This window comes from Astyanax mexicanus, chromosome 2 (assembly GCF_023375975.1).
Source record: "Astyanax mexicanus isolate ESR-SI-001 chromosome 2, AstMex3_surface, whole genome shotgun sequence".
Taxonomy (NCBI): domain Eukaryota; kingdom Metazoa; phylum Chordata; class Actinopteri; order Characiformes; family Acestrorhamphidae; genus Astyanax; species Astyanax mexicanus.
The window spans coordinates 50,488,597-50,512,684 of record NC_064409.1 but is presented as its reverse complement, the minus strand read 5'-3'; the positions used below and the strand labels follow the sequence as shown (position 1 = coordinate 50,512,684).

The 24,088-nt window shown below is 36.6% G+C and overlaps 1 protein-coding gene across 1 annotated transcript in view; it reads right to left on the bottom strand.

Annotated features, from left to right (window-relative positions):
* spg11 (SPG11 vesicle trafficking associated, spatacsin) overlaps positions 1–23,874 on the bottom strand; it is a 46,653-nt gene extending 22,779 nt beyond the window's left edge. The window contains exons 1-18 of the mRNA XM_007231194.4: positions 23,400–23,874; positions 21,607–21,782; positions 20,000–20,227; positions 18,627–18,825; positions 18,196–18,333; positions 15,724–16,097; positions 15,436–15,581; positions 13,072–13,204; positions 9,012–9,167; positions 8,431–8,600; positions 7,401–7,577; positions 6,471–6,542; positions 6,136–6,263; positions 4,788–4,960; positions 3,195–3,405; positions 1,713–1,922; positions 1,431–1,537; positions 521–666 (exon numbers count right to left, since the gene is read on the bottom strand). Of these exons, the coding sequence (XP_007231256.3) occupies positions 521–666; positions 1,431–1,537; positions 1,713–1,922; positions 3,195–3,405; positions 4,788–4,960; positions 6,136–6,263; positions 6,471–6,542; positions 7,401–7,577; positions 8,431–8,600; positions 9,012–9,167; positions 13,072–13,204; positions 15,436–15,581; positions 15,724–16,097; positions 18,196–18,333; positions 18,627–18,825; positions 20,000–20,227; positions 21,607–21,782; positions 23,400–23,614 (3,159 nt within the window). The 5' untranslated portion in view covers positions 23,615–23,874. The remainder of the gene's footprint in view (positions 1–520; positions 667–1,430; positions 1,538–1,712; positions 1,923–3,194; positions 3,406–4,787; positions 4,961–6,135; positions 6,264–6,470; positions 6,543–7,400; positions 7,578–8,430; positions 8,601–9,011; positions 9,168–13,071; positions 13,205–15,435; positions 15,582–15,723; positions 16,098–18,195; positions 18,334–18,626; positions 18,826–19,999; positions 20,228–21,606; positions 21,783–23,399) is intronic.
* Between the last annotated feature and the right edge of the window lie 214 nt (positions 23,875–24,088).

Genomic DNA, 24,088 nt, shown 5'->3' with positions numbered 1-24,088 from the left:
TAGTGCATTCACTTTCCAGTGTTTATTATTATGGTAAAGATTTTTAATACTGGTAAAATTGTTATGATTATTAGGGTTCAAGGTTTGAAGAGGACCCTGATGCTAAACAGCTAGAAGTTACTTTACACAGTGTTTACTACTGTAAATGCAGTGAAAACCATTTAGGATAACACATCAGTTTAACACATCAACAGGTAAGAAAGCCTGAAACATATGGGGATTAACTGGAACTTTAGCTGCTACTGGACCTACTACCAAAAGTGGCAACTCAATATTTTAGAAAAACATGTTAATACAAGACAATTTACATGAACTTGGAGACCACAGTCGATATTTATTGAAATCCAATCTTTTGTAATGAATCCCTTGTACAGATTATTTTCTTCTTTCTTCTCCATATAAACTTAAATAACTGATAAGGATATAATATAAAAGTATCAGGGTTTGAGAACATAGTGTGTTAGATTGAAATAGTTTTGAAGGAAAACTGTTGAAAAATAATAAAAAAATTCACTCATACCTGATCAATACCTCCTGGTCCAAACATTATGGTGGAGAGTGCAAGGAGGCTATGTCCCTCTAGCAGCATGCTGCTAACACTAGCCTGACTGCCTGGCAAAAGCACCTGTGCACTGGTCAGACTGGCCTGGAACACTCGCTCTGGGTCTGAAAAGTAAAAGTAAAAGTACTTTGCAAGACCCATCACAAACACATTTTCTGCAATGACTATGAAGAACCTATCACACAACAAAACATAATTTTTTGGATGAACTCTTTAATTACGGCTTAAAAAATTAACTGACAGAATAAAGATTTAATATATTTTTAGAACAGAAGGAAAATATTACAATTTCTCAAATTTTACACCCCCATTTGGTGATCCAAATGATTTTCTAAATGTGAACCTCCTTAACCAACATACAATGAAACATTGATTCTGCTGTTTGTTATGTATCCATAGAAATCAGAGGTGCATAGATGTCACAGATTTAACATTTCATCTTCCTAAAATAATCAGCAAATTCATTTTTTGGCATTTTTTTTTCTCAAATCATCTCATCATGATTCTGGGCACCTGTGGAAAAAATTGCCTACACCTTCAGTTGATCAGATCATTTAATTCTACACACCTATAGGATAATGGTCTATGTCAAAAATGTTACTTAAGCTAATTATTTATGCCTCAAAATAAAATATGAAGTGGGGAATTTTAACAACTGTCATTTTTTTTTGTGTTTACAGAAAAAACTTCGGAAAAAATGAGATTGCATTTATTATAAAATGAGAAATACAATTCTTTTAGGAAGGTGTTCATATTACTCCCTTGTAAAAAAAAAAATTGCCACTGGCTAATTGGCTAGGTTACAATATTTAAATGATTAAATGACAGAACCCACTGCCTAATCTGGTTTTATGGCTTTAGAACTTACCTGTGAGGTCTCTTGTAATCCTCTGCAGTTTGACCATCATCTCAAACCAGGGATAAATCTCATACAAACCTCTGTCCCCAACAGCAGGGCAATTACTGGGTGTCAGCCTGAGTAAAAGAAAGAAACAAATCAAATGTTTACAACATTATTTTAAACACCTTCTGAAAGAACAGCCAAACAAACACTTCTGCCTAGATGTTTTCTGAATATAACTGTTTATAAAGGTGGAGGTTCCTGCTTTTACAGTCTTTAAACTTGTAGAACTGAGCGTCAATAACTCACCTGTAGTGCTCCAGGTAGGTATAGAGCAGGTAGTGTAAACTGTTCTCCAGACAGTGCTGAATAAAGTGTGTATGGAAGTCCTGGCCTTGGGCTGCACTGAACTGTGGGACAGGAGGGCCGCTGTTACCCCTCATTACCCCTCCAGCCTGACCCAGCCTCCACAACAACTGCTCAAAATCAGAAATCTCTGACTGCACAAACACCTCTTGCCTGTGGTAAAAAAAAAACAAAAAAACATATAAATAAATAAAAATAAATTTATTATTTTCAGACTCAGATTACGTTATTTGTCCCCAAGGGGCAATTTAAAGGGAATAGAGAGTAGCTCAGAGAAGGGCACACAATCATGAGATCATTAAATACTTTCCTAAAGTAATTAAGAACATCAGTAATCAGTTAAGTACATTAAGTAAATTGCTGAAAAGTAAAATATTTAGATAATATTCAGATGATGCATTATGTGAGCATTATGTTTAAGGTCTGACTACAATACAAAATGGTAATTCATGATTTGATTCATCCCTAAAGGACATGTGTATTTCTGGACAAGCTGGGAAATGAAGTGGCATCTGAAGTGAAAGAAGCATGTGGACTATTTGAGGACTCGGGTTATGCAGTATTGCTTAGGTCTCGCAAGCTCTTAACCAACAATAACAGTATAGTATATAACAATATAGTGCATTTTACAGCTTTCTGAGCTTGACTAGGGGTGAGACAAAATACTGCAATATATGGTATAATTTTTCGCTTGCATTAAATTATCAATCTGTGGTGTCAAATATCAATATATTCTTTGAAACACAGACACACTTAACTTCCTAAGACTCGCCTCAAATTTGACTTATTAAAGTTCCTGCTTCATTACTCCACAGGGTGGTGCTATAAATAAACCATACTGACATCAATAAATAAACCATAATTCTGGTATTTGTTTATTTAGGAAAATTTAATTGTCTTCAGTAACACAGATGCCATAAAGTATTGTAGAGAATTGTCTTGTGATATATATTGAATATTAGAGAATATTATTGTGTATCGTGATATCATCACCAGGGTAATGTATTGTAATATACTGTATCATGAGACGGCATTTAATTTCCAATTTTATCTCTTGTAAAAGTCAGTGCGGCATTAAATAAAAATTGAAGCTGCTATTTTAAGGCAAGTGCAATATAATGTTTTAATTCATTTTTATCTGTTGTTTTAATTAATTTTTGCTCTCTTTTTAAGCAACTACAAACAAATAAAGATAATTGTAGTCTCAAATTCTACTTTTTTTTTAAATGTCTATGTGTTTGCATGGGCAGAAATCTACACAAAACTTTTCAGATATTTGCATCAGCCCATATTTCCCATATCCCATTTGTGACCAATGTAAAAAAGGAACAGTATGAAACAAACAATCACATAAATAATAGAAAAAACATTAACTGATCATTAATCTGTAACAGACATAGCAAGGCAAACTTAGTTTTTCTCAACCTGGCGAGCATGTCGAGGATTTGGTCTCTCATGTAGCCACTGCAGCAGGTGTTTCCATTCACAATATCTGCAGTGAGAGCAGGCCACTGGGGGGCAGCAGTGTTCTCTCTGTCCTGCGCTGCCATGCTGGTGAGCCATGCAGTGTTGCGGGTCTGGTCATGAAGGGAGGTGAGGTATGACCACAGCACAGCTGGATCACAGGAGCCCAACACTGAGACAAGACAGGAAACAGCAACAGAGAAGCTTTGATTATTTTGAGGTATTCATGTAAAGTCACAAGTTTGGACACACCATTCTATTAAATATTTTTACATTAAAGATTAATTCTGAAGATACCATGACTATGAAGAAACGCATATGGTATTATGTACTATACAAATTGTTAAACCAGAGAATGTCATATAGTTTATAGCTTACAGTTTTGCATAGTAGCAATTTTTAGCTTTGTACTGTATTTTTCGCACTATAAGGAACAATTAAAACACTTAACTAGTTTTCCCAAAAATCATCAGTGTGCCTTTTAATCCGGTGCACCTTGCGTAAGAATTTTACCAGTCAGGTTGTAAAGAGCAGTAAAGCCACTTTGCTGAAGTACAGCATCAAACAGGAGCTTCAGTTTAGTTCTTCAGCAGTATTAGCATTAGCCGCTAACCATGCTAAGCTCTTCCTCTACCTTCGTTCAGAGGTAAGTATTATCGGCCCGTGGGTTGCTGCTAACCCCAGCTAGCGCCGCTGGAGCAGCATTAGCATTACCCGCTAGCGATTAGCCTCTAATGCTAATGCTCCAGCTTCAGTGGAAATCTGGATGATAAATGGAAGCGTTCAAAATGGAATCAGTTTTAGAAGGGAAATCTGTGTAGATTAATATCCAGTGCTCGTTTGACTTGTCTGAAATGTGTTTTTTTTTTTTTTTTTTTTACCGTTTTACAGTTTACAGAATTACTTAAATACTGTACTAGACTGTTTTTAGAAAATGCGGAGCAGGGTTGCTGAAATTGAAGGAAAGTGTAGCAACCCATCTCTGATACATCAGCTTACAGACACCTGTGCTGACTGACATCACCTTAAGACTGATGTGGGGAGAGAACCTCATCTACACACCCAAACACAGTGAGGCCAGTTGTGCTCTCTCTGACTCCAGCTGCTGATGGCAAGAAGCATAATAAGGGATTGAAACTGGTGATCCTTAGATCATAGTAGAAGCAGCCTAGTCTGCTGGACCACTTGGAACCCCAAATAAAATATTCTCATGAGTTCAAACCTTTTTTGTTTCCTACATATTTCCCTATGCGTTTTTTCCTAGTTTTGATTTTCAGTATCAATCTGCAATGTAGAAAATAACATAACATAATAAACAAAATAGTATGAAAAAAAAAACATTAAATGAAAAGGGGTGGTTTAAAACTTTTGACTGGTATTGTACAGTTTTAAAGTAGGAAAATCTTATATGTTTGCATGTCTCATCATCATTCAGTTAAGCTTCCAAGTCTGTAATGCTTGTAGCCATTACCATTCCATCTAAACGCTCTTTATTCACATGTAAGTTATACAAGGGATAAACAAGCATAGCGTAACATGTTCATGCCCACTCACAGGGCTCTGGAAGTCTGGAGAGGAGCACAGTTTTCTGTGTGTTGTTATCCCAGTGTCTAACCCAGTCCAAACGCACAGATCCCAGCAGGGACTGGAAGGAGGAAGATAGTGGTCCGTGCATCTCCTGCAGCAATGCCCGGTTCTCCACCTCTGATTGGCTTATTTGAAGAACTCTACACACAGTGATTTAAGAGGTTAATAGCCTTTTAAAAGAAAAACATATGCAGACTCTGTTTTATTGCTCTTTTTATTGTCTTTTGCTTCTTTTATAAAGTTAATGTTCATGTGGATAGATTATATGTTCTAGAAACAGTTAGCAAAACAGTTTTACAAGCTCAAGGTTTAAATTACTATTGCAAACATCACAGTGATCAAGCTAAAATGAAAAAAGATATATGATGGTACACACCTACATGCCAAATGTCACAAAACATGGAACTATTATAGCGTCCTGTTTTAATTTTATTTTACAATATATTTCTTCCTTTTGGTCAATACAATCACAAAATAGATATGACCAGTATAAAAGCCACCACTTTAAGTGTATGTAACCACACACTAATAGAACTGGGTGATATAGTAAAAAATGATAAATTATAAATATTATTTAATATTACAATATTTAAAGACATTTTCACGATACACAGAATTTATCATATATTGAGGCCCGAACAAAAAGCATCAGCAGTGGCAGGTTCTGCTATTCAAATACTCTTTCATAAGCAGCCTAACCATCACAGATTTTGGAAACTTCACATTAGACCTCAAGCAGCTCAAGGACGGTTTGTCTCTCCACTCTTCCTCCAGACTCTGCTCCCTTGATTTACAAATGAAATGTAAAATTTACTGAAGGTCAGTGATGGATTGGAGAGCTGGTGTTGGTCCACAGTGTTATATCAAGTCTAAAGTCAGCGCAGTGTTTTCTCTGAAAATCTTACAGACCTTCATGCTTCCCTCTGCTGACAACTTTTAGGGAGATGCAATTTAATTTTCCAGCAGGACTTGGCACACTGCCCACACTGCCAAAAGTATCAATCTATTTTTAATAATATTCAAAATTTCTGAGAAACTGACTAAAATAAATTAACACTTAAAATATATATATATATATATATATATATATATATATATATATATATATATATATATATATATATATATATATATATACAATCTATATAATATATGAGTTTTACATTTTTCAATATTTTGAAATGAATGAACCTGTAAATAAAAGCAAGAAAAGCACGTTCTGGTGTCTAATGATCACCTCTATAATGAGTCGGTTTCATTAAGTGCAGCCTTTCAAGCCAGTTAATCACTTTTTTCACGCCTTTGTAACTCTTACCTGTTCTTGTCAACAGCCTTTAAACATCTTGCTGCTGGCGCTGAGCACAAATTCTCAATCTGTTTAATGAACTCCACTTTCTCCATCTCCTCAGAAGAGAGGTGATTCTGCCTCTTCAATTCTTCCACCTGTTTAATCAACCAGAAACAGAAAAGAACATCCAGAATGTAAAAAAAAACACTTCATTAACATGCTGTTTACATCACACATAATTATACCCAGAGCCTCCATTTGATTGAGCTACTATCTTCCTTTGAAGTGAAATCCTAATCTGCAGTGGAATGTGCAGACCGTGTTCGAGTCTACCTTCCACTGGGATTCAAGGACATGCTTACCATATATGCCCTGAGGTCTCGATCGGCTGTGTACACACAGATACTGTGAAGCTGTTCTTTCACATTAAAACCCTGAGAAAGAGAGGGAGAGCGACAGACAGACATTATGTTTCACATAGAGCAAGATCTATAAGTATTTGGATAGTGTCACATTCTTAATTACGATTTTTGGATTAGTTTTTATACAACAAATGAACACTGTTTTGCCTGGTATTTTATTTGTGTTTTAAACAGGAATAAACAGCACTATTTAGGGCAATCAAATAGGCAATGTTTTGTTTCTTTTACATTTAATTTTTAAAGAGTATAATATACAGTCTCAGTTTTTGAAAACTGCATTAAAACAGTAATTTGATTAATTGAATAAATCCAATAAAGCAACCAAAACATACTTTTTACTAAAACATACTAATTTTGCCTCTCTCCATCAACAATCAGAAACCAATTTTTGATTACCATGTAGAATTTTGTAATTTAAATGGCTTAAATAAAATACAGTATTAACCATTTTTTGAATTACAGGAATTTGTATGTAGGTAAAAAATGACTTAATAGCAAATCAACACAATTAAAATTATAAGGATTATTTAAAGTCATTGACTGTAGTCTGAAGTCTGGAACCCATGGACATCACCAAATGCTGACTGTCCTCCCTTTAAGTATTTTACCAGGCCTTAATAGCAGCTGGCTTCAGTTTATGCTTGTTTGTAGGTCTTCCTGCTGTCAGTTTATCTCTAATAAGCGAAAAGCTTCTCAACTGAAATGAGGCCATGTAAGAACATTTAATTTGTTTTTGCCTCAAAAACGTCTTGGGCTGCTTTTGCTACATGTTTTCGATCATTATCTCTGTGTACATGTGTAATGAAAGTAAATTCTGCACTTTAATCACAACTTGTAATACACATTCCTTCATGTCTAGTGCAGGTGTACCATATTAGTGAGCAGTGTAGTGGCCTGCTGCAGGTCTCTGTGTGTAAGGCAGTTAAAGGCCAGTCTCAGGCCTGTTCTCCTTAGCTCTTCCAGCTTCTGCTCAGGACAGCTGTGTTTGCGCAGATACGCCTGTGCACGCGGGATCTCGCTGCACAAAATTGCCTGCTTGACCACATCCTGAAACACAAACACAAACTATTACTTTTACAGAAACTGATAATTCACTTTTTTAACCCAATAAAACTATTACTGTACTCCTTTTCCAATATTATGCCTTGAACAGATTATAATCTTTTTGCTGGTTTATGGGTGTCAAAATAATTTTATTATTCTTTATATTACTTTATTAACAAAGACAATTTTAAATATCTTTCTTTATCTCTCAGACTTAAACAGGCAGGTTCTGTTATTGTGCCTTTAAGAAAACTACTTGTAATGATGTAATAATTCTAGTCTCTGTTGTCAAAATACTATGGCAAATATTGTCACATAAAAAAAGATAATCAATTAACAGCAATTATACTACAGTTAGTTCTGACCCTGTAATGTGATTGGCTGAGAGGTGTTCTATGAGTGCCGTTATCAGCCGGTAATGCACTGTAACTGAAGCTCTTCATGTGTTACTCTGCCACCTACAAATAACCTAGTAACGACGCAGCACTTACAAGCCAAACAGCGCAGCTACAGAGCAGCAATGAGACGATTTTAACATGCGGAGTGTTTATAACCAAACAGATCGTATTTTCTCATCCTCTGTAACTCAAAATCTTTCAATAAACAGCAATAATAGAACTGTGGTATAATCGCAATAATACACTTGAGGTTCGTGCTATACCGTGTAATATTGGGACTGCTGTGCTGCGGTTGTAGTTCAGCACAGCAGTGCCAATATTACACGTTATAGCACTCCCTCTTGTGTATTATTGCTTAAATATGCTTGTGTCTCTTTATAGTAACTTCCACCACTTTCAAATCATGCTGATAACTCTTGTATTTGTAGCTGATTTTTTATATAGCAAATGGCTTTAACCTCCACAGACAGTGATTCCCACAATTCCTCCATGGTCATGTCAGGTGGTTGTTTAGGGGCAGGAGTCTGATCGCCGCCTACCAACCAGGGGTATTTCCTTAAATAGGTGCGCAGTTCAGAGATATAGCCACTCAAGATCTTCACACACTCCTGCAAGTTAGCATCCAACTCTATAAACAGCAGAAAGAAAAAACATAGGTGCAGAATACAGAAAAAATACAGTAAATGATTCACAAATTGACAAATGCTGCGGTCAAAGCATACCTTTTAAGATGAAAGCACCTTCATACATCATTACAGGGCATATATTTAAATGAATGGTTCAATACTGTATGTATAAAATATGTTTTCTGCAGTGGAACATAGTCTTCTACACGGAAGCTTGGAGGAATTAACAATTGTTGAATTAATAGTATTTTTTACTTTCAAAAATACTAAAACTTTAAAAATTTACTGTGCAAAACAGACGCCTCATGTTAACCATGTTCAGAAGTGGCATCGACTTCTTGAGGCTTGGAGGCATCTGGGATAAAACATCCTACAATGTAAATGTGCATTGAGATCAGATGAGCATGCGTTACCTGGTGCGCTGCTGAGGAGGACTCGGATCTGTGTATTAAGGAAGTTGAGTGTAATGTTAAGCAGCTGTTCACAGAACTGTTGACTCTGAGCTTCAGCATATGTGTCTCTGATTGCAGAGTGAAGAAGATCCAGGGCTGGACACAGATCCTGGGCATCTATTTCACAAATGCACACACACAAACAAAAATAAAAGAGACCAAATTTAATATTACAACAAATTGTGTAATTACCATGTCATGATATTGTCTGATAGTCACTAATAAAGTGGACAGTAAGTGCACAAAGTGTTTAAAAACTCCAGCAGCACTGCTGTAGCTGATTCACTTGTACCAGCACAACACACATTAACACTACCGGTATTTCTCTGCAGTGTCGCTGCAGGACTGAGAATGATCCACCACCCAAACAATACCTGCTCTGTGGTGGTCTGGTGTAGGTAATGCCATAGCCAGCTATATTTAATTATATTAATTTATATTAAAAGTCATTTAAGTTACTCCTAAATGTTTTCATTGCCATCTGGTCCAACCATTGTTTGCTGTAGATAGGACACATTTGAGACTGTTAGGACAACACTGCAAACTTTAGACCAATGACACAGTAAAACAGCTGAACAAACATCCAATAAAAAGAATGGGATCACAATATGACAATGTAGTATACGCTTATAAATTCCAGTATGTGGCATATGCAATTTACTATTTACTTTTCTTCTGCACCATTTAATACCAGATAAATTCGATAATAAACTAATTAAATTAGATGAAATACCTTGAACACACTGAACGTCAGAGTGGGAAAAACTCATTACACTTATCAGCAGGAAACTCCCGAGAATGTAACTAGCTCAGAGTGGTGACCTATTACACCTGTATCTCCTCCTCACACTACAAACAAGGCTCAATAAAATATGTCATCTTTATTACACAGTTAAATAAGATGACATAGGTAATAACCATGAGCATTTCTCCATTTGACAACACTATGCTGTGGTAAACAATGCGGTGAAACATATTTGATGTATGAGTCTTTTGATTAAACAGAAAATTCAAACCTACATACGGCACAAGTAGGCACAAGTTAATTAGTCTAATTTCTATTCAATACTTCATTTTCACTGCTTAATTTTAACTGTTTTCTATTGTTTTGAGGCTTTTATTATTCTAAAATACACTCACTAAAAAATGATAATAATTCACCCTGGATTGCTGCAAATTTCAGCTTGCAGTTCTGTCTTTGAAAGGTACAGACTTCCCAAGTCTCCTGGAAGTTGCGGGAGTCTACTGCATATCAATAACGGCTCCCTGATAAAAATCTCCCAGAATCTACAGTTAGCCACAAACGTGCACGCATTCAACAAAGACCTTTTTTCCCAAACGCGTCTGTGAAAGAGAGGGACAGAAAGATGCTCTGTGTGTGCATATTCATGAAGTGCATGCAAAAAAAAGAAAGGGATCTGATTGGCCTGCTCTTTGCAAATAGTCTGAGAGTCAGCCAATCAGTTTTTTGTGTGGGCGAGCAGGGTTGGGGGGACTTCAATGTAAAATTGACTTTAGGTGTAGTAAAGCATGCTAACCTTTGTTAAATAGCCCACCTCCATTCTCCTGCAGCTTTCCGAGGTCCAGCTATTTAATGCTCTTTGTCCAAACACCCTTTAGACTGGGTGATACAGGGCATATTCTTGCCCCTGCAGATAATTTTTTACATGTTACATGCATAAGTAGTTCATTAAAAAACACTGTTTATAAATAACTCGCAGCATAACCTACATCTCCGTGCGCCGCCATATTAAAATAAAATAAGATGGCGGTGCCCGGGGATGTAGCTAATGCTACGGGTTATAAGCAGTGGTTTTTAATTAACTTTTTCATTTTTAAAAGTTCTTAACGCCTCATTTTAAATGTCAGGGCTCTCTCAATAAGGTGTGGAGCTACTTTGAGCTTAAATAAAGATGTAAAAAGCAATGTATCTGCAGGGGTTAAGAATATGCCCCTATCGCCCAAAGCTGGTAGGCTATTCAAAAGAGGTTAGTACTCTTTATCATGTTTTACTACGCAAAAAAAATCAATTCTCCTTTAATGGGATCACATTGGCCAGTAAACACAATGGGGAATATATAGGTCTGCAAACATTACTGTCATTGTTCAAGTCCATAATTTTATCGTGACAGGCCTATGTAAGGAATCCTTGCGTCTTGCTACAATTTGCATAAAGTATATGAAATCACTCACAGGTCTTTCAACAAACAGTAAATGACTTTAACATCACTGGGGTCCATGGTAACAGATAAGCCCTTCATTCTGTTTGAAGTTTAACATTAGTCAAGTACTTAATCCCTTTCTTTTTATCCAGCTCACTGTCAAACTGTCACTTCAGTACACAGTGCGTGTGTGTGTACATAGTTTCAGCTGCAGCAACACTGGGCTCTCTACACACTCTCACACATGAAAGATGAAACTGCACACATCCAGACAAATCTGCTCGACGGCACCTCAGTGCACCGCTGTGCTAATCAAAGTGTTTTATGATTAGGTCTGGGTGCTTAATCAAGTGTGTAATTAACATGCTCCATCAAAGCTGTTCATTATACACACTGATAAGTGAATCCACAGCTAATACATTTCTGTCAGATACCAATCACTCTTTCTCTGTTTTCTCTCCTCTGATTGAGAGTGAATGATATGGGGTGATGTAAGGTTTTAGCAAGCATGATGACCGAAGTCCCGGTAACTAGAAGCACAAAACATGTGCGATCTAAATTGCTGCAGGTAAATTACAGAAAATAATTACCACTGTGGGAACATGGCTAAATATAATACAAGCTCAAGCCCATCAGATCCAAATTATACAATTAAAATAACAATTAAATAAAAATTACTGTCATGCAAAAACCTTGTTTTCCATTTTTTTACTTTGTGAAATTATAACATTTTAAACTGCATTCAAACTTCAAGGTAAATGGACCAAAAGAAATTCTCCAAATTAACCTGGAATTAAATATTTTAAAAATGACCTCAACTGAATGTTTAAAAAGGTTCAACCTTGACATAGATGAAACTGGTCCGATCCAGTATCAGAACAACACTGACGTAATTTAACGCAAGCACAGTCGATCTGCATGCAGAACCAGATTACAGTCCAGATCCATGTATTATACAATAATAATAGTGGTTAATATATAAAAGAATATATGTTAAATAAGTAAAAAGAAAAAAAACAAAAGCTCTTTTATAAGAATTTGTTTCTGTATCAGCTGTTGTGTATCAGAATCGGATTGGAAATGAAAAAATGAGTATCGGCCAATCACTATAACTATAGATTTTTTTGTAGATTTTGCAGATATGTCTTTTGCAAGACAGCATGGACATGCAAAAGTTTATGTGAGCCCTATCTGGACAGAATTAGTTTCTCAGGGGGTCCTGGGGTAAAATCTCTGATGTCCTCTGAGAAAATGACTAAATGGCTAAATTACCTACTGTTTTTGGCTGAACTCCACTGCCAAGCACCGGAATTACACTGGAGATCCACAGAAACACAACAGTGAGTGGAAATAGAGGAGCTACTGAACGCGATGTCATGTGACCAAAAAAATCACTGGTCCTCATGTTTTTTAATTGCAGTCTGGATGCAAGAGTTTCACAGATGTCACACTGAGAAACTAATCCCATTCGGATAGGGCTTTAGTTTAAATTATTTTAGTTCAACTAATTTAACCAACTTAATTAGTTCAAAAATTGGAAAATGTTGCTTTTGTTTATCAGGCATATGTATCATGTAATGTCAATGTATAATAAAGTTAATTTCTTGCACACTTGTATGCCATTTACTTTTTCCTCAACCTTTAATTAACAAAAATTAAACCTATTGATGATGTAAAACCCCCTGGATGCAAAACCTTTGGATTTCCACTAAATGTTCTTTATATCAAACCTTAATTTAATTTAGTGATAAACAGAACAATAGACAGTCTCTAAAATATTTTTTTTCACTGACTTTCATTGTGGAAATACAAGGATTTTGCGTGTCAGCAGTAGCATGAACCTGAAAGAAAACACTTACTCTTTAGCTGCATCTGTGTTGTGTTGGCAGGGGACTGCTCAAGCACACCGTAGCCTGTAGGTGGACACAGAATATTCTCTTTGCTCTTCAAAAAGAAATCCACCATGTCCAGTTGCCTATTCTTCAGCCCAGCCTGAAAAAAGGAAGGATGAGGAGGGAAAATATTCTTCTGTACTTCTGTGTCTCATGATATTCAGAGTATTAAGAAACTTAGTAGGATGTTAGATCAAAAATTCAAGCACTCTTGAATTTTTACTGTCTACACTGTTGGTAGACAGCACAGACTATGTCCTTGTATCCCTGCTATTTAAAATTATTTAAGGATACAACTATGGCTGGGCAACTGAAAGAATGAAATGAATCGAAACGGATGTCTAGTCCAACCTCTAATCCACAAATTCCTGCTCCCTACAGATTTCTTTTGTTTTTGCAAACTTTGATATCAAACAAAGATAACTTGAGTAAATATAAAAAGCACATTTTTTTGCCTTGGATCTCTACAATGAAGACCAATTTCACCCAGTCCCTTTCTTATTATTAAATCATTAACATTTAACTGAGGCAAGTGAGACCTGCAGTTCTTTAAATGTAGTTCTAAATTCTTTTGTGACCTCCTGGATGAGTTGTCCATGCTCTTTTAGGCCAGCCACTGCTGAGAAGGTTTAACAGTGTTCCATGTTTTCTCCATTTGTGAATAATAGCTCTCGCTGTGGTCCGCTGGGGATGACTTTGTTTTCTAATCTGTTTTTGAATTTCTTCAGATGCCAGAATCATGTGTTGCTTTTTGAGATCTTTTTGCCGCTTCATGTTGACAGACACAGGTTGTATTTAAGTATTTAAGTAATTTGATTCTTGATTGTAACTTGATTCTACAGGTTTGGCAGTAATCAGGTCTGGTTGTGGTTAATAGTGAAATTTATCTCAGCTTTAGAGTAAGTGTGATTATTCACAGTTAATTTAGGGGGGGTGGGCAAACCCCCTTTAACAAAGGGCTAGATTTTTTCTTTCCCTTCATAAACGAAATCATAATTTAGAAAGTGCTTTTATATAGGGGTGTGTTAAAAAAATCGATTATTCGATTTAAATCGATCCTCATTTGAATGATCCGATATCGATTTATATAAACCCGAGATCGATCTTTATAACTAGCCCCTTTTCCCCGTGTATGCGTAGCTTTAACGTCTCGCGTAGATCTCGCGAGACCATCCTTTTTTTCCGAGCAGCGCGCTCTGGCTGGGGTGATCAGTTAAGCATGGCTGAAGCAGGAGTGCAGGCGCCCAAGAACCTGAAGGCAGACGTGTGGTTGCATTTTGGATTCAGAAGCTATGGCGGTAGGGAAGAGCTGGATAAAAGCAAAGCTGTGTGTAAACTGTGCAACAAGGAGCTGAAATATTGTGGAAATACCACAAATCTGAGAAATCATCTAACGCGACACCATCCTGATACTCAGAAAACGGCAGAACCCACACAAACTCCACTAGAGAAAGCATTTGCGATGAAACTACCTTCAAGTTCTCCTCGTGCTAAAAAAATATCTGAAGCTCTGGTAACATTTATATGTAAGGATATACAGTTCATAAGTGAGTGTTCATAATATAAACTAATATTTTAATAATGAAATTTGAGTGTTCCTTGTATAATTACATTTCATATTCAAACTACAATTTTTATGGTAACTGAAATTTCCCTAAATTAATCGATGTTGAATCGAGAATCGAATCGAATCGAAAATCGATTTGAAAATCGAATCGAGACCTTGTGAATCGGAATCGAATCGAACTGGGAAATCAGTGATGATACCCACCCCTACTTTTATATTTACTCAGGTTCTATTCATCTGATATTAAAGTTTGTTTAATAATCTGAAAAATGTAAGTATGACAAAAATGCAAAAACAAAAGAAATCTGTAAGGGGGAAAATACATTTTCTCGGTACTGTATAAGGAAAGACAGACACAACAGCTAACAGACACATGTGCTGACCAAAATCACATATTAGTCAGCAAGCCAGTTGTGCTCTCTCTGACTTTGGCTACTGATGGCAAGCAGCATGATCCAGATTTAAACCATTTAACCATATTCCCTATATTTTTGCGTTCATGTGCTGACCCCTTTAAAGCATACTATTGTATGTATAGTCAGGTGACTTCTCCCTGTCCAGCATGTGAAATGGAAGCAACATGGAGGGGAACACCAAGACCAAGCCAACTGAGACACTTAAGCAGCTTAGAGAATCATCCATTAATCGTAATCGAGATGAAATTGATTTAAAGGTCATATCACACAGAGCTGAAAAGAAGAGAAATCTTCTTAAAAACACACTCTTTGAACTGCGCTTTTAAGTGAGCTTCTTTTTATACGTACCTGCAGGGCATGGATAGGCATAGAGCAGCGCCCCCAGTCATTTAGATGGCAGAGAGAGTCCACTACACCAGCACTGCCAAACACCATCAATCTGTTTAACAGCTCCTCCTGAGAAACCGTGAACAGCACCAGAGACAAGCCTGATTCTGAAACACGCAAAAATAGCCAGGTTTTACAAATCTCTAAATACAACTGAAGACGCTCATGTGTATAGGAAGTAAACAGCTGAAAATAGCTTTTAATTCCCAGATGTCTGTAATAAAATGGTATGATGTTCTGATGGTTCACCTTTCAATATTAGAGAGAGGTGTTCCTCCTCTGAGCGCCGAACAGGTGCAGCAGGAGCATCAGCGCAGTGATACGTCACACTCTGACTCTCCAGATCCCAGTGAGCCAGCATGGTGCTGCTGTTGCCCGCTGAGGTGAAGGTAAGCACTACCGAGAATTCTGAGACATTCAGCATGGTTGGTGTGGTTTGTTCAGGTACAGTGAAGGAAGTCAGGATGCCCCCTGGTGGTGCACAGGGTTGACCGAGATTGGCAGTGGCAGCCATTCGACGGCACTCCGAGTTGGGGACGTCTCCATACCAGGGCAGCCGGAGGGCTGGTGGTTCAGTAGCTTTAGCTTTTTTATAGAGAAGCTTTAACCTCGCTTCCCAGGAGCTGCATAGAAAGGGTTAAGTCAGAGGTGATGCAATATGAGCAGTATGTTATTGTGACAAATGTCTTAGCCAAATTTCTGAGTAAAGGTGGGTGATATGATTATAATGCCTTGTTATTGTGAGGAATTATCTGCAATATTATTTTCTTATCAAACAGGGGAAATCTTTAGAACTGCATATTCTATTACAAAGAGAGCACACGCAGTTATCTCTCATAAACTGTATTAAATGAAATATATTGAAAATGATACACTGTGAAGATGTCTATAAGTATCATGAGTAACCCATGGTAGCATATGTAACTTGTGGATGTCATTAGTACTTAGAAAAAAGGTGGTAAACAACAACCACTATATAGGAAATGGTATAACTATTATCTCACAGCTTGAATAGATAGAATAATTTAGATTATGCATATTATTCATGTGTATTAGTTGGAGACAAATCTTGACACCAATGCACCAAACACTAATTTTAAAGGTGTCATATAATGCATTTATTTAGTATTTTAAAAGTGTCATACAGCTCTGGGAACAAAATAAGAGACCATTTAAAAATGATAAGTTTCTTTCATTTTACCAAATTGTAATATAATCAAGAGGAAGATGGATGATCACAAGCCATCAAACCAAGCTGAACTGATTGAATTTTTGCACCAGGAGTGACATAAAGTTATTCAAAAGCAGTTTGTAAAACTGGTGGAGGAGAACATGCCAAGATGCATGAAAACTGTGATTAAAAACCAGAGTTATTTCACCAAATATTGATTTCTGAACTCTTTTTTATTATTATTTGAGGTCTGAAAGCTCTGCATCTTTTTTGTTATTTCAGCCATGTGTTATTTTCAGCAAATAAATGACAAAATTTCATTTGGAATTGGAATGTGAGAAATGTTGTCCGTTGTTCATAGAATAAAACATGTTACACATGTAAACAATGTTAATTTACAAAATCAGAGAAACTGATTCAGAACCTGAAGTGGTCTCTTAATTTTTACAGAGCTATAGAATGCATTTTATCCGTATTTCAAAGGGGTCATAGAATCAATTTATTCAGTAAATTAAATTGATCTCTGGTCTCTACATAGAAAGTATGTGATTGCAGTTTAACAAACTTATTTATCACAACTCTTTATTTTGGTCTGAAAATAAAACATACTGTTTTATCTTTTATGACCGGCTCCTTAATCATCTCTATGAGCTCTGCTTTGATTAACAAAAGGCTAGTTCGTGCTCAACAATAAATAAGAACACAGATGGAGCCTTTTGTCTAGATTCTGTGTTTACTTTGTCCATATTTGCACATTCTCTGTAAGTTTCCGACTAAAGACAGAATGGAGTAGTATCCATGGAAATAGGTGGGCAGTACAGCCAATAGTTCAATTAAACACGACCACTGCCATATGGACAGAGCTGAGAAGAAACTCTGGCAGAAAATAAACTTATGATGGAACTTTTGTTACATTGTTTAAAGATGTTTACACTAGAGCGGTAGAAAAGAACTTGGCGATTCGATACATATCATGACACAGAGGTTACGATTCAGTATTTTGCAAAATATTGCAATTCTGTAAACAACGTGATGCATTATAATTGTCTGAATAAAATAAAAATAAATTCTGTCATAGTATGAAAGAACATATTTATAAAATCTGAATAAAGAAAAGATTAGTTTTTATGTAATCAGAAAAGTGAGATCTAATGTCAAAATACAACACTGTGTATCTTGTGTTCTGGATTTGAACACAACACAAAACAAACCACTGTCTGACACCAATCTTTACATGTAAACTATTAATTAAAAATAGATACAGTATTGCAAAATAAACGATAGAATAACAGATCAACAGCACAATAGATAGAACAATAGATAGAACGATAGAATGATAAATAGAAGAACAGAGCGATAGTTAGAACAATAAAACGATAGATAGGTAGATGGATAGATTTTTATTAATATAATAAATTAATATTTACATGCGTTTTTTTTATTTTATGGCATCTTTAAAAACTAAAATCCATCTGTTGTTAATTTCAGTTAGTAAATACACAGATTTGGCACAATAAGAAATTGTGTGAGTAAGGCGTAGATTGGCTTACTGGTCTGTTTGGAAGTTGATGCCCAGTACAGACTGACTGTGAGCCACACTGCTGATGCTGTCCTGGTCACAGGGCTTTGTGGGGATGAGAGGGGGGAGGGTGGGAGACTGCTGACAAAGCAGCTGATCTGTATGAATTCTGAAAAACAAAAACAAAAAAAAAAAAAACATAAAATATAACCTGTTCTCAATGCAATCAAGATCGAGGCTCAAACAAATGAAGAACCAACCAGCCAATATGAATAATATTACAACTCACATTAACATAAATAATAAAATAAAACACTGCAAATGATAATATGCAGAGAATCCTTGTAATGAACTGTCAAAGGCAATGACTTTAATCCTAGCTGTTCACATTTCCATTATTACCCTTCACTCTCCAAACTGCTGCAGGGAAACCGCCACTGTAATGACTTTAAAAGAACACACCTGAAATAATCATTGAGGTCCAGGGCCAGTGCTTGGTTTTGACTTGTGGCTGCTACAGCCATGCTGAGGTCTTGGGAAATGTGCAGAAGACAGAAGGAGGAAAGAGGCGTGACAGATTCTGCCTCTCTCTGTCTTGATGCATAGTATTCAGGGAGATTGACAGTGGCCAGGTGCTTCCCCTCAACACTGTCAAACACATCTGACACATGGTTAAAGAAAAAAGTTTCGACACAAACTGCCAAAGTGAATACATTTTATAAAACGGATAAATACAGATAGGTATAACTATCTTAATGTTGCAAAATTACTTGTTTTTAATAAGTATGTAAATCAAACATCATATCATTTCAAACATATCCTTTTTCAAATGCAAAAGTCCGTACCTGTATCAGTACTACACAATACACATACAAAAGCCATTAGCGAGTGAAATTAACATTTCAAGACACTCTGATAAGAATGATCAAGTTTTATAAGTGTACAATTGTTTTGCTTATTTTATGAACAACCTTAAATCAGCCTACTTCAAATTTTCACCTCAAAATAAACACAAAAATTCAACAGTCAATTTATTCTGATAGGTACAAAATCAAGGGAATTTTTCTTCAAAAAGTCAAAAATTTGGAAATTGATTATTTTAAAATCTTGCTACAAAAAATGCCTAATATGAGCACATACAGCTCTGGGAAAAAAAGACTCTGGAATATAATCAAGAGGAAGATGGATGATAACAAGCCATAAAATCAAGCTGAACTGCTTAAATTTTTGCACCAGGAGTAAAATAAAGTTATCTAAAAGCAGTGTGTAAGACTGGTGGAGGAGAAGATGTTTTCTTTGCATTATTTAAAGTCTGAAATCTCTGCACCTTTTTTGTTATTTCAAACATTTCTCATTTTCTGCAAAAATGTTCTAAATGACAATTTATTTATTTGGAAGAAATGTTGTCCGTAGTTTATAGAATAAAACATCAATGTTAATTTTACTCACAGATATATCTTTAAATAGCAAAATTAGATAAACTGATTCAGAAAATAAAACGGTCTCTTCATTAATCTCAATTTTGTTGTATATTTTTTTTAGCTTATTCCAATAGATTTTTAGCAGTGAAGTAAAAGTGCAGGTAATGTGAGAGTGAGCCCATTAGTGAAAAGAGCAGGTAATTTTCCAGCGAATTCTATGTTGGTTATGCTGTACCTACTGCCCAGAATACACAGGCACTGCTTCTTGTCTAAACCATGCTAAGCATTTTCTGTATTAAGAACAGGGCTGATACAAAAATTCTCTGGACATTTTACAATTAAAAATGACATTTAATAACTCTTTCTGTAAATTCTATCACAGAAATCCTAAAAGAAACTTATTAAAAAGGATGCAAATGAATCCAGTGCTGGTCAGCACAAACAGTGTGCTTCTACAGAGCTGGTAGTCGACAAATGTTTCCCGAATTTCAGGTGGTAAGTTGATAAGGCAAGAAGACACAGCCTCTGGTTCTACAGAACCCTCCACATAGAGGAGCTGTACCAGAACTGCCATGTTCAGCAGCAGGAAACATCGGCCATCGGAGAATGACAGCAGCTTGGCACTGACCAGTTCATTCACTCCTGTAGCACAAAAGACAGTAAATTAGTAAACTAAATTACTCAACAATTAAACGCACAGCAACCAGTAACAACAGAGGTATGTTCTATTAGTGGTCTTACTTGTTATCTATGTAGAAGGTTCACCCAACAACACCAATAAAATTCACAAAGAATATTCAATGTATTGAAAACAAAATAATACGGATATATAAGCTATATAAATATACAAATTCGGGGCCAATATCAAATAATGGCACATAAAAAATAATAAGTGATAAGAAATGTTACTTAGTAAAAAGAAAGTGGTGCAAGCCTAAGCTGAACAACCAGAGTGGATGAATATTATAATTAAGTATAAAATTAAGTTGACCAGGCAAAATATAAAATATGTTTTAGACGTTTAGACTTTTAGCAATTAAATAAAATAAACATAAAAATGTATTAATTTTTAATTAATTAATTAACTAAATTAATTTTCCACACTATCCAAACACACAGCACTGTCCATAGCCACAACTCTCCCACCAAAAAAAAAAAATCTGGCCAGAGCTGAGGAATATTTAACTCTCCATCAGGTCAGAAGCACCATCTGGAAACTTCTAGATCGGTGAAGAAAATGGACAGACACACCAAGGTCAAAATTTGAGGGCGCAAAAATACCAGGTGAACATTTTTTTTTAACATTTTGCGTAAATTAACTTCTCATGAGAGCAAACGTGAAACTCGCAAGCAAAAAAAAAAGGAATAATGCGGGCACTGAACAAAATGTCACTCTCAAGCTTAATTTTTCTTCTTCTTGATTTCACAGTTTTCCTCACATGCTATGCAAATTGCCTGCAGCTGCTCTTTTTGCTCGAGTGAGGCTTTTGCACCTGAGTGATGAAAAGGGTGGTTTTGACAGTGTGTTAGGGTCACCTCCCTCAGCGAACCCTGAGGAGGGTGAGAAAGAAGGACAGCAGGAGAGTTAGCTAATGATGCTAATTCCAAACAACTGTTTGGGTGCACATGATTCCCTTTTTTTCCCTTGCGAGTTTCACATTTGCGCTCACGAGCAGTAAGTTTACATGTTAAAATGTTAAAAACACAAGGTTAATTTTTTTCACCTGGTATTTATGCGCACTGACTTTTGACATTGATGTGACACCATGGTTAAATCTGGGATGATCCACTTGTTCCACCCACCATAGCAGTTGGAAGTAGGCATTCTAGCAAAGGATTTTCCTCTGGTGGTGGGATTTTCCTTACACAGGACAGGGCTTGAGCATGAGAAATTAAAACTCACTGAGTGTAGAACCAGACAAACTGGACCGGCCCAAACTTACCATACTGTAAGCACAGGACATACACAGCACTTCATTATATAAAATAGCATTTCTGCTTCAGATTTCAATGTCACTCACTGGAGTCCTTTTCTTTGGGGAGCTGGAGCAGTCTGTGTGCTGGATATTCAAACAGAAGAGAGGGAGGGATTTCTGGATCCACCTCATGCAGTCTGAGTTCACATGCAGGTCCCACAGTCAGGAGTCGAGGGCTGCCATCAGTTTTACCTCGCTCTGTCAACACCTCCCAGAAAAAGCTAATGACCAAGAAGACAAAATCAGTTCCTTTGAAGTATTGATTAGAAACAGAAAAGAAAACAATTGTTCACTGCAGATTTTTTTGTAAAATTATCACATAACTTGAAATAAACACAAACAAAATTACAAATACATTTGTCAGAATGTTAAATTATACACTGTCAAAAGTAATGGGATAGCAGTAGGCAAATTGATCATGTTGTGTTCCCTCAGGGAGTATCTTAGGAACAACCACACCTACATTATCTTGAGGGGTTATCTTGTGAGTGAGGTCTGAGAGCTTGTAGTAAGTAAGTAATGTTAATTGTCTGAGTTAACGTAAGGCCTCTTAGTGGATGCCAGACATTTAATATTCCTCAATTTACAGTGCCTTGTGCGTACTGTGGGAACGCATTATGGAAGGTAAAACCACCCACAGTGGACAGGGCAAACAGACAAATGAGGCAGAAAAGGCAGAAATCACATGCATATTCAGTGGGGCAGTGGTGACCAATGGGGCTACTGATGACAAGGTTGTGGGTTCAATTGAACACTACACCACATTCTGGACACAGTCTATTACATAATCATGGCTGTTACACACAACACACAATCCATATCCAGGACATCCCGTCTCACTATGTTCTGTGTTCTTCTTCTGTACTGCACCTTTTATTTATCTTGTGATAGTGTCTCAGAACACTCTGTACTTATTGTCTCATTAGTGATTCTTCTGTTCTTCTATTTATATGTCTATTTAATTGAGACTGTACTATGTTTTTTTACTGCTGCACTCAGTACTTATTTACTTACTTTGTAAATATACAATTCTGCATGTGTTAAGTTAATAGGTGTGTGTGTGTGTGTGTGTCTCTATAATGGGGATACCTGTCACTGTGTAATGTTGTAAGTTATCGTGCACTAGGGTTGGGCGATATGGCCCTAAAATAACATCACAATACTTTATAGTATTTTCGCGATAACGATACTCTTGGTAATATGACAAAACACTGATTAAAAAAATAAAACATATTTCAAGAATACACTACTGCAACTAAAGGAAATATTTCTAATTATTATTATTTAATTATTAAGTAATACCAGATATCCCAAGTCTTCCGGAAGTTGCGGAAGCATATAAATAATGGCTTCCTGATGCCAACAAATCAAATAAAATCTCCTAGAATCTAGAACGAGTGGCCAGAGTGAATGCAAATGCGCAGGCGTCTATTTTTTTTTTTTTACTTTTTTCCACTGTTGCTTGTGTGAAAGCGAGGGAGAAAAAGTGCTCCCCTCAGGTGCATATTCATGAAGTGCATGCAAAACAGGGAGGTTTCTGATTGGCCTGTTTTCTGCAAAGAGTCTGTGAGTCAGCCAATTTGGATGGGATGCGTTCAAGAGCATCATGGCACCCATCAAAACTCATATCTCCACTGAATGACTATATCCATGTCTGGCAAAGGTAAAAAAAAAAAAAAAAAAAAAAAAACAAACAATGGAAGTCTTGCCCGCTGTACAGTTTGTAATAGTGGGGGAATATAAACACATAAAAGACAGAGGGAATATAAACACATAAACACAAACAAAAAAGGGTAATTAATCTGGGAAGGCAGTTTAAAGTGTAGGTAACTACTTACTCTGTGTGTGAGTCCTCGAGAACATGCACAGGACCTCCTCTCTCAGACACATCACTGACTGCCAGCTTACCCCCAGCATTCAGGCAGCACAGCAGAGAGCAGCCTTTAGCCATTTTGGCTTTGACCGTGTTGTGAACATCTTTACACAAGTCGTTTTCAGGCAGAAGTGCGACTTCTAGAGCTTTCTGCACTCGAGCTTCAGGCCTGCTTAACATGTTTTAAACAGGGAAATAAAATCAACACTAAGCTACTCAACTTTAAACCCTGTCTTTAGACTCTGCTCAGCCCCGCTAACACAGCTGCAGCCCACAGACTCCCCCCTCCACTCCGCCTGCCTTCAGTTCTTCATGTTCAACACAACCCATGAGAACACAAGCCCCTCTAAACAGCTCATAAACACAACATATAATCTCCAGAAAAACAAAACAAACAGCTCAGCCCAGTCCGGCACATCACTGACATCACAATCACATGCTGCGTGTATCACGTGACCCAGCGCGGCCAGTGACCGAGCGGCGATGAGGAACTGAGAGCAGACCAAAGCAATCATCCACAGAGGGATTCATACACGCTCGAGAGGACAGTTCAGAGCATAGACATAATACACAGCTCTGGAAAAAAAAAATAAGAGACCACTTTAGGTTCTGAATCAGTTTCTCTAATTTTGGACTAGGGAACGACAACAGACA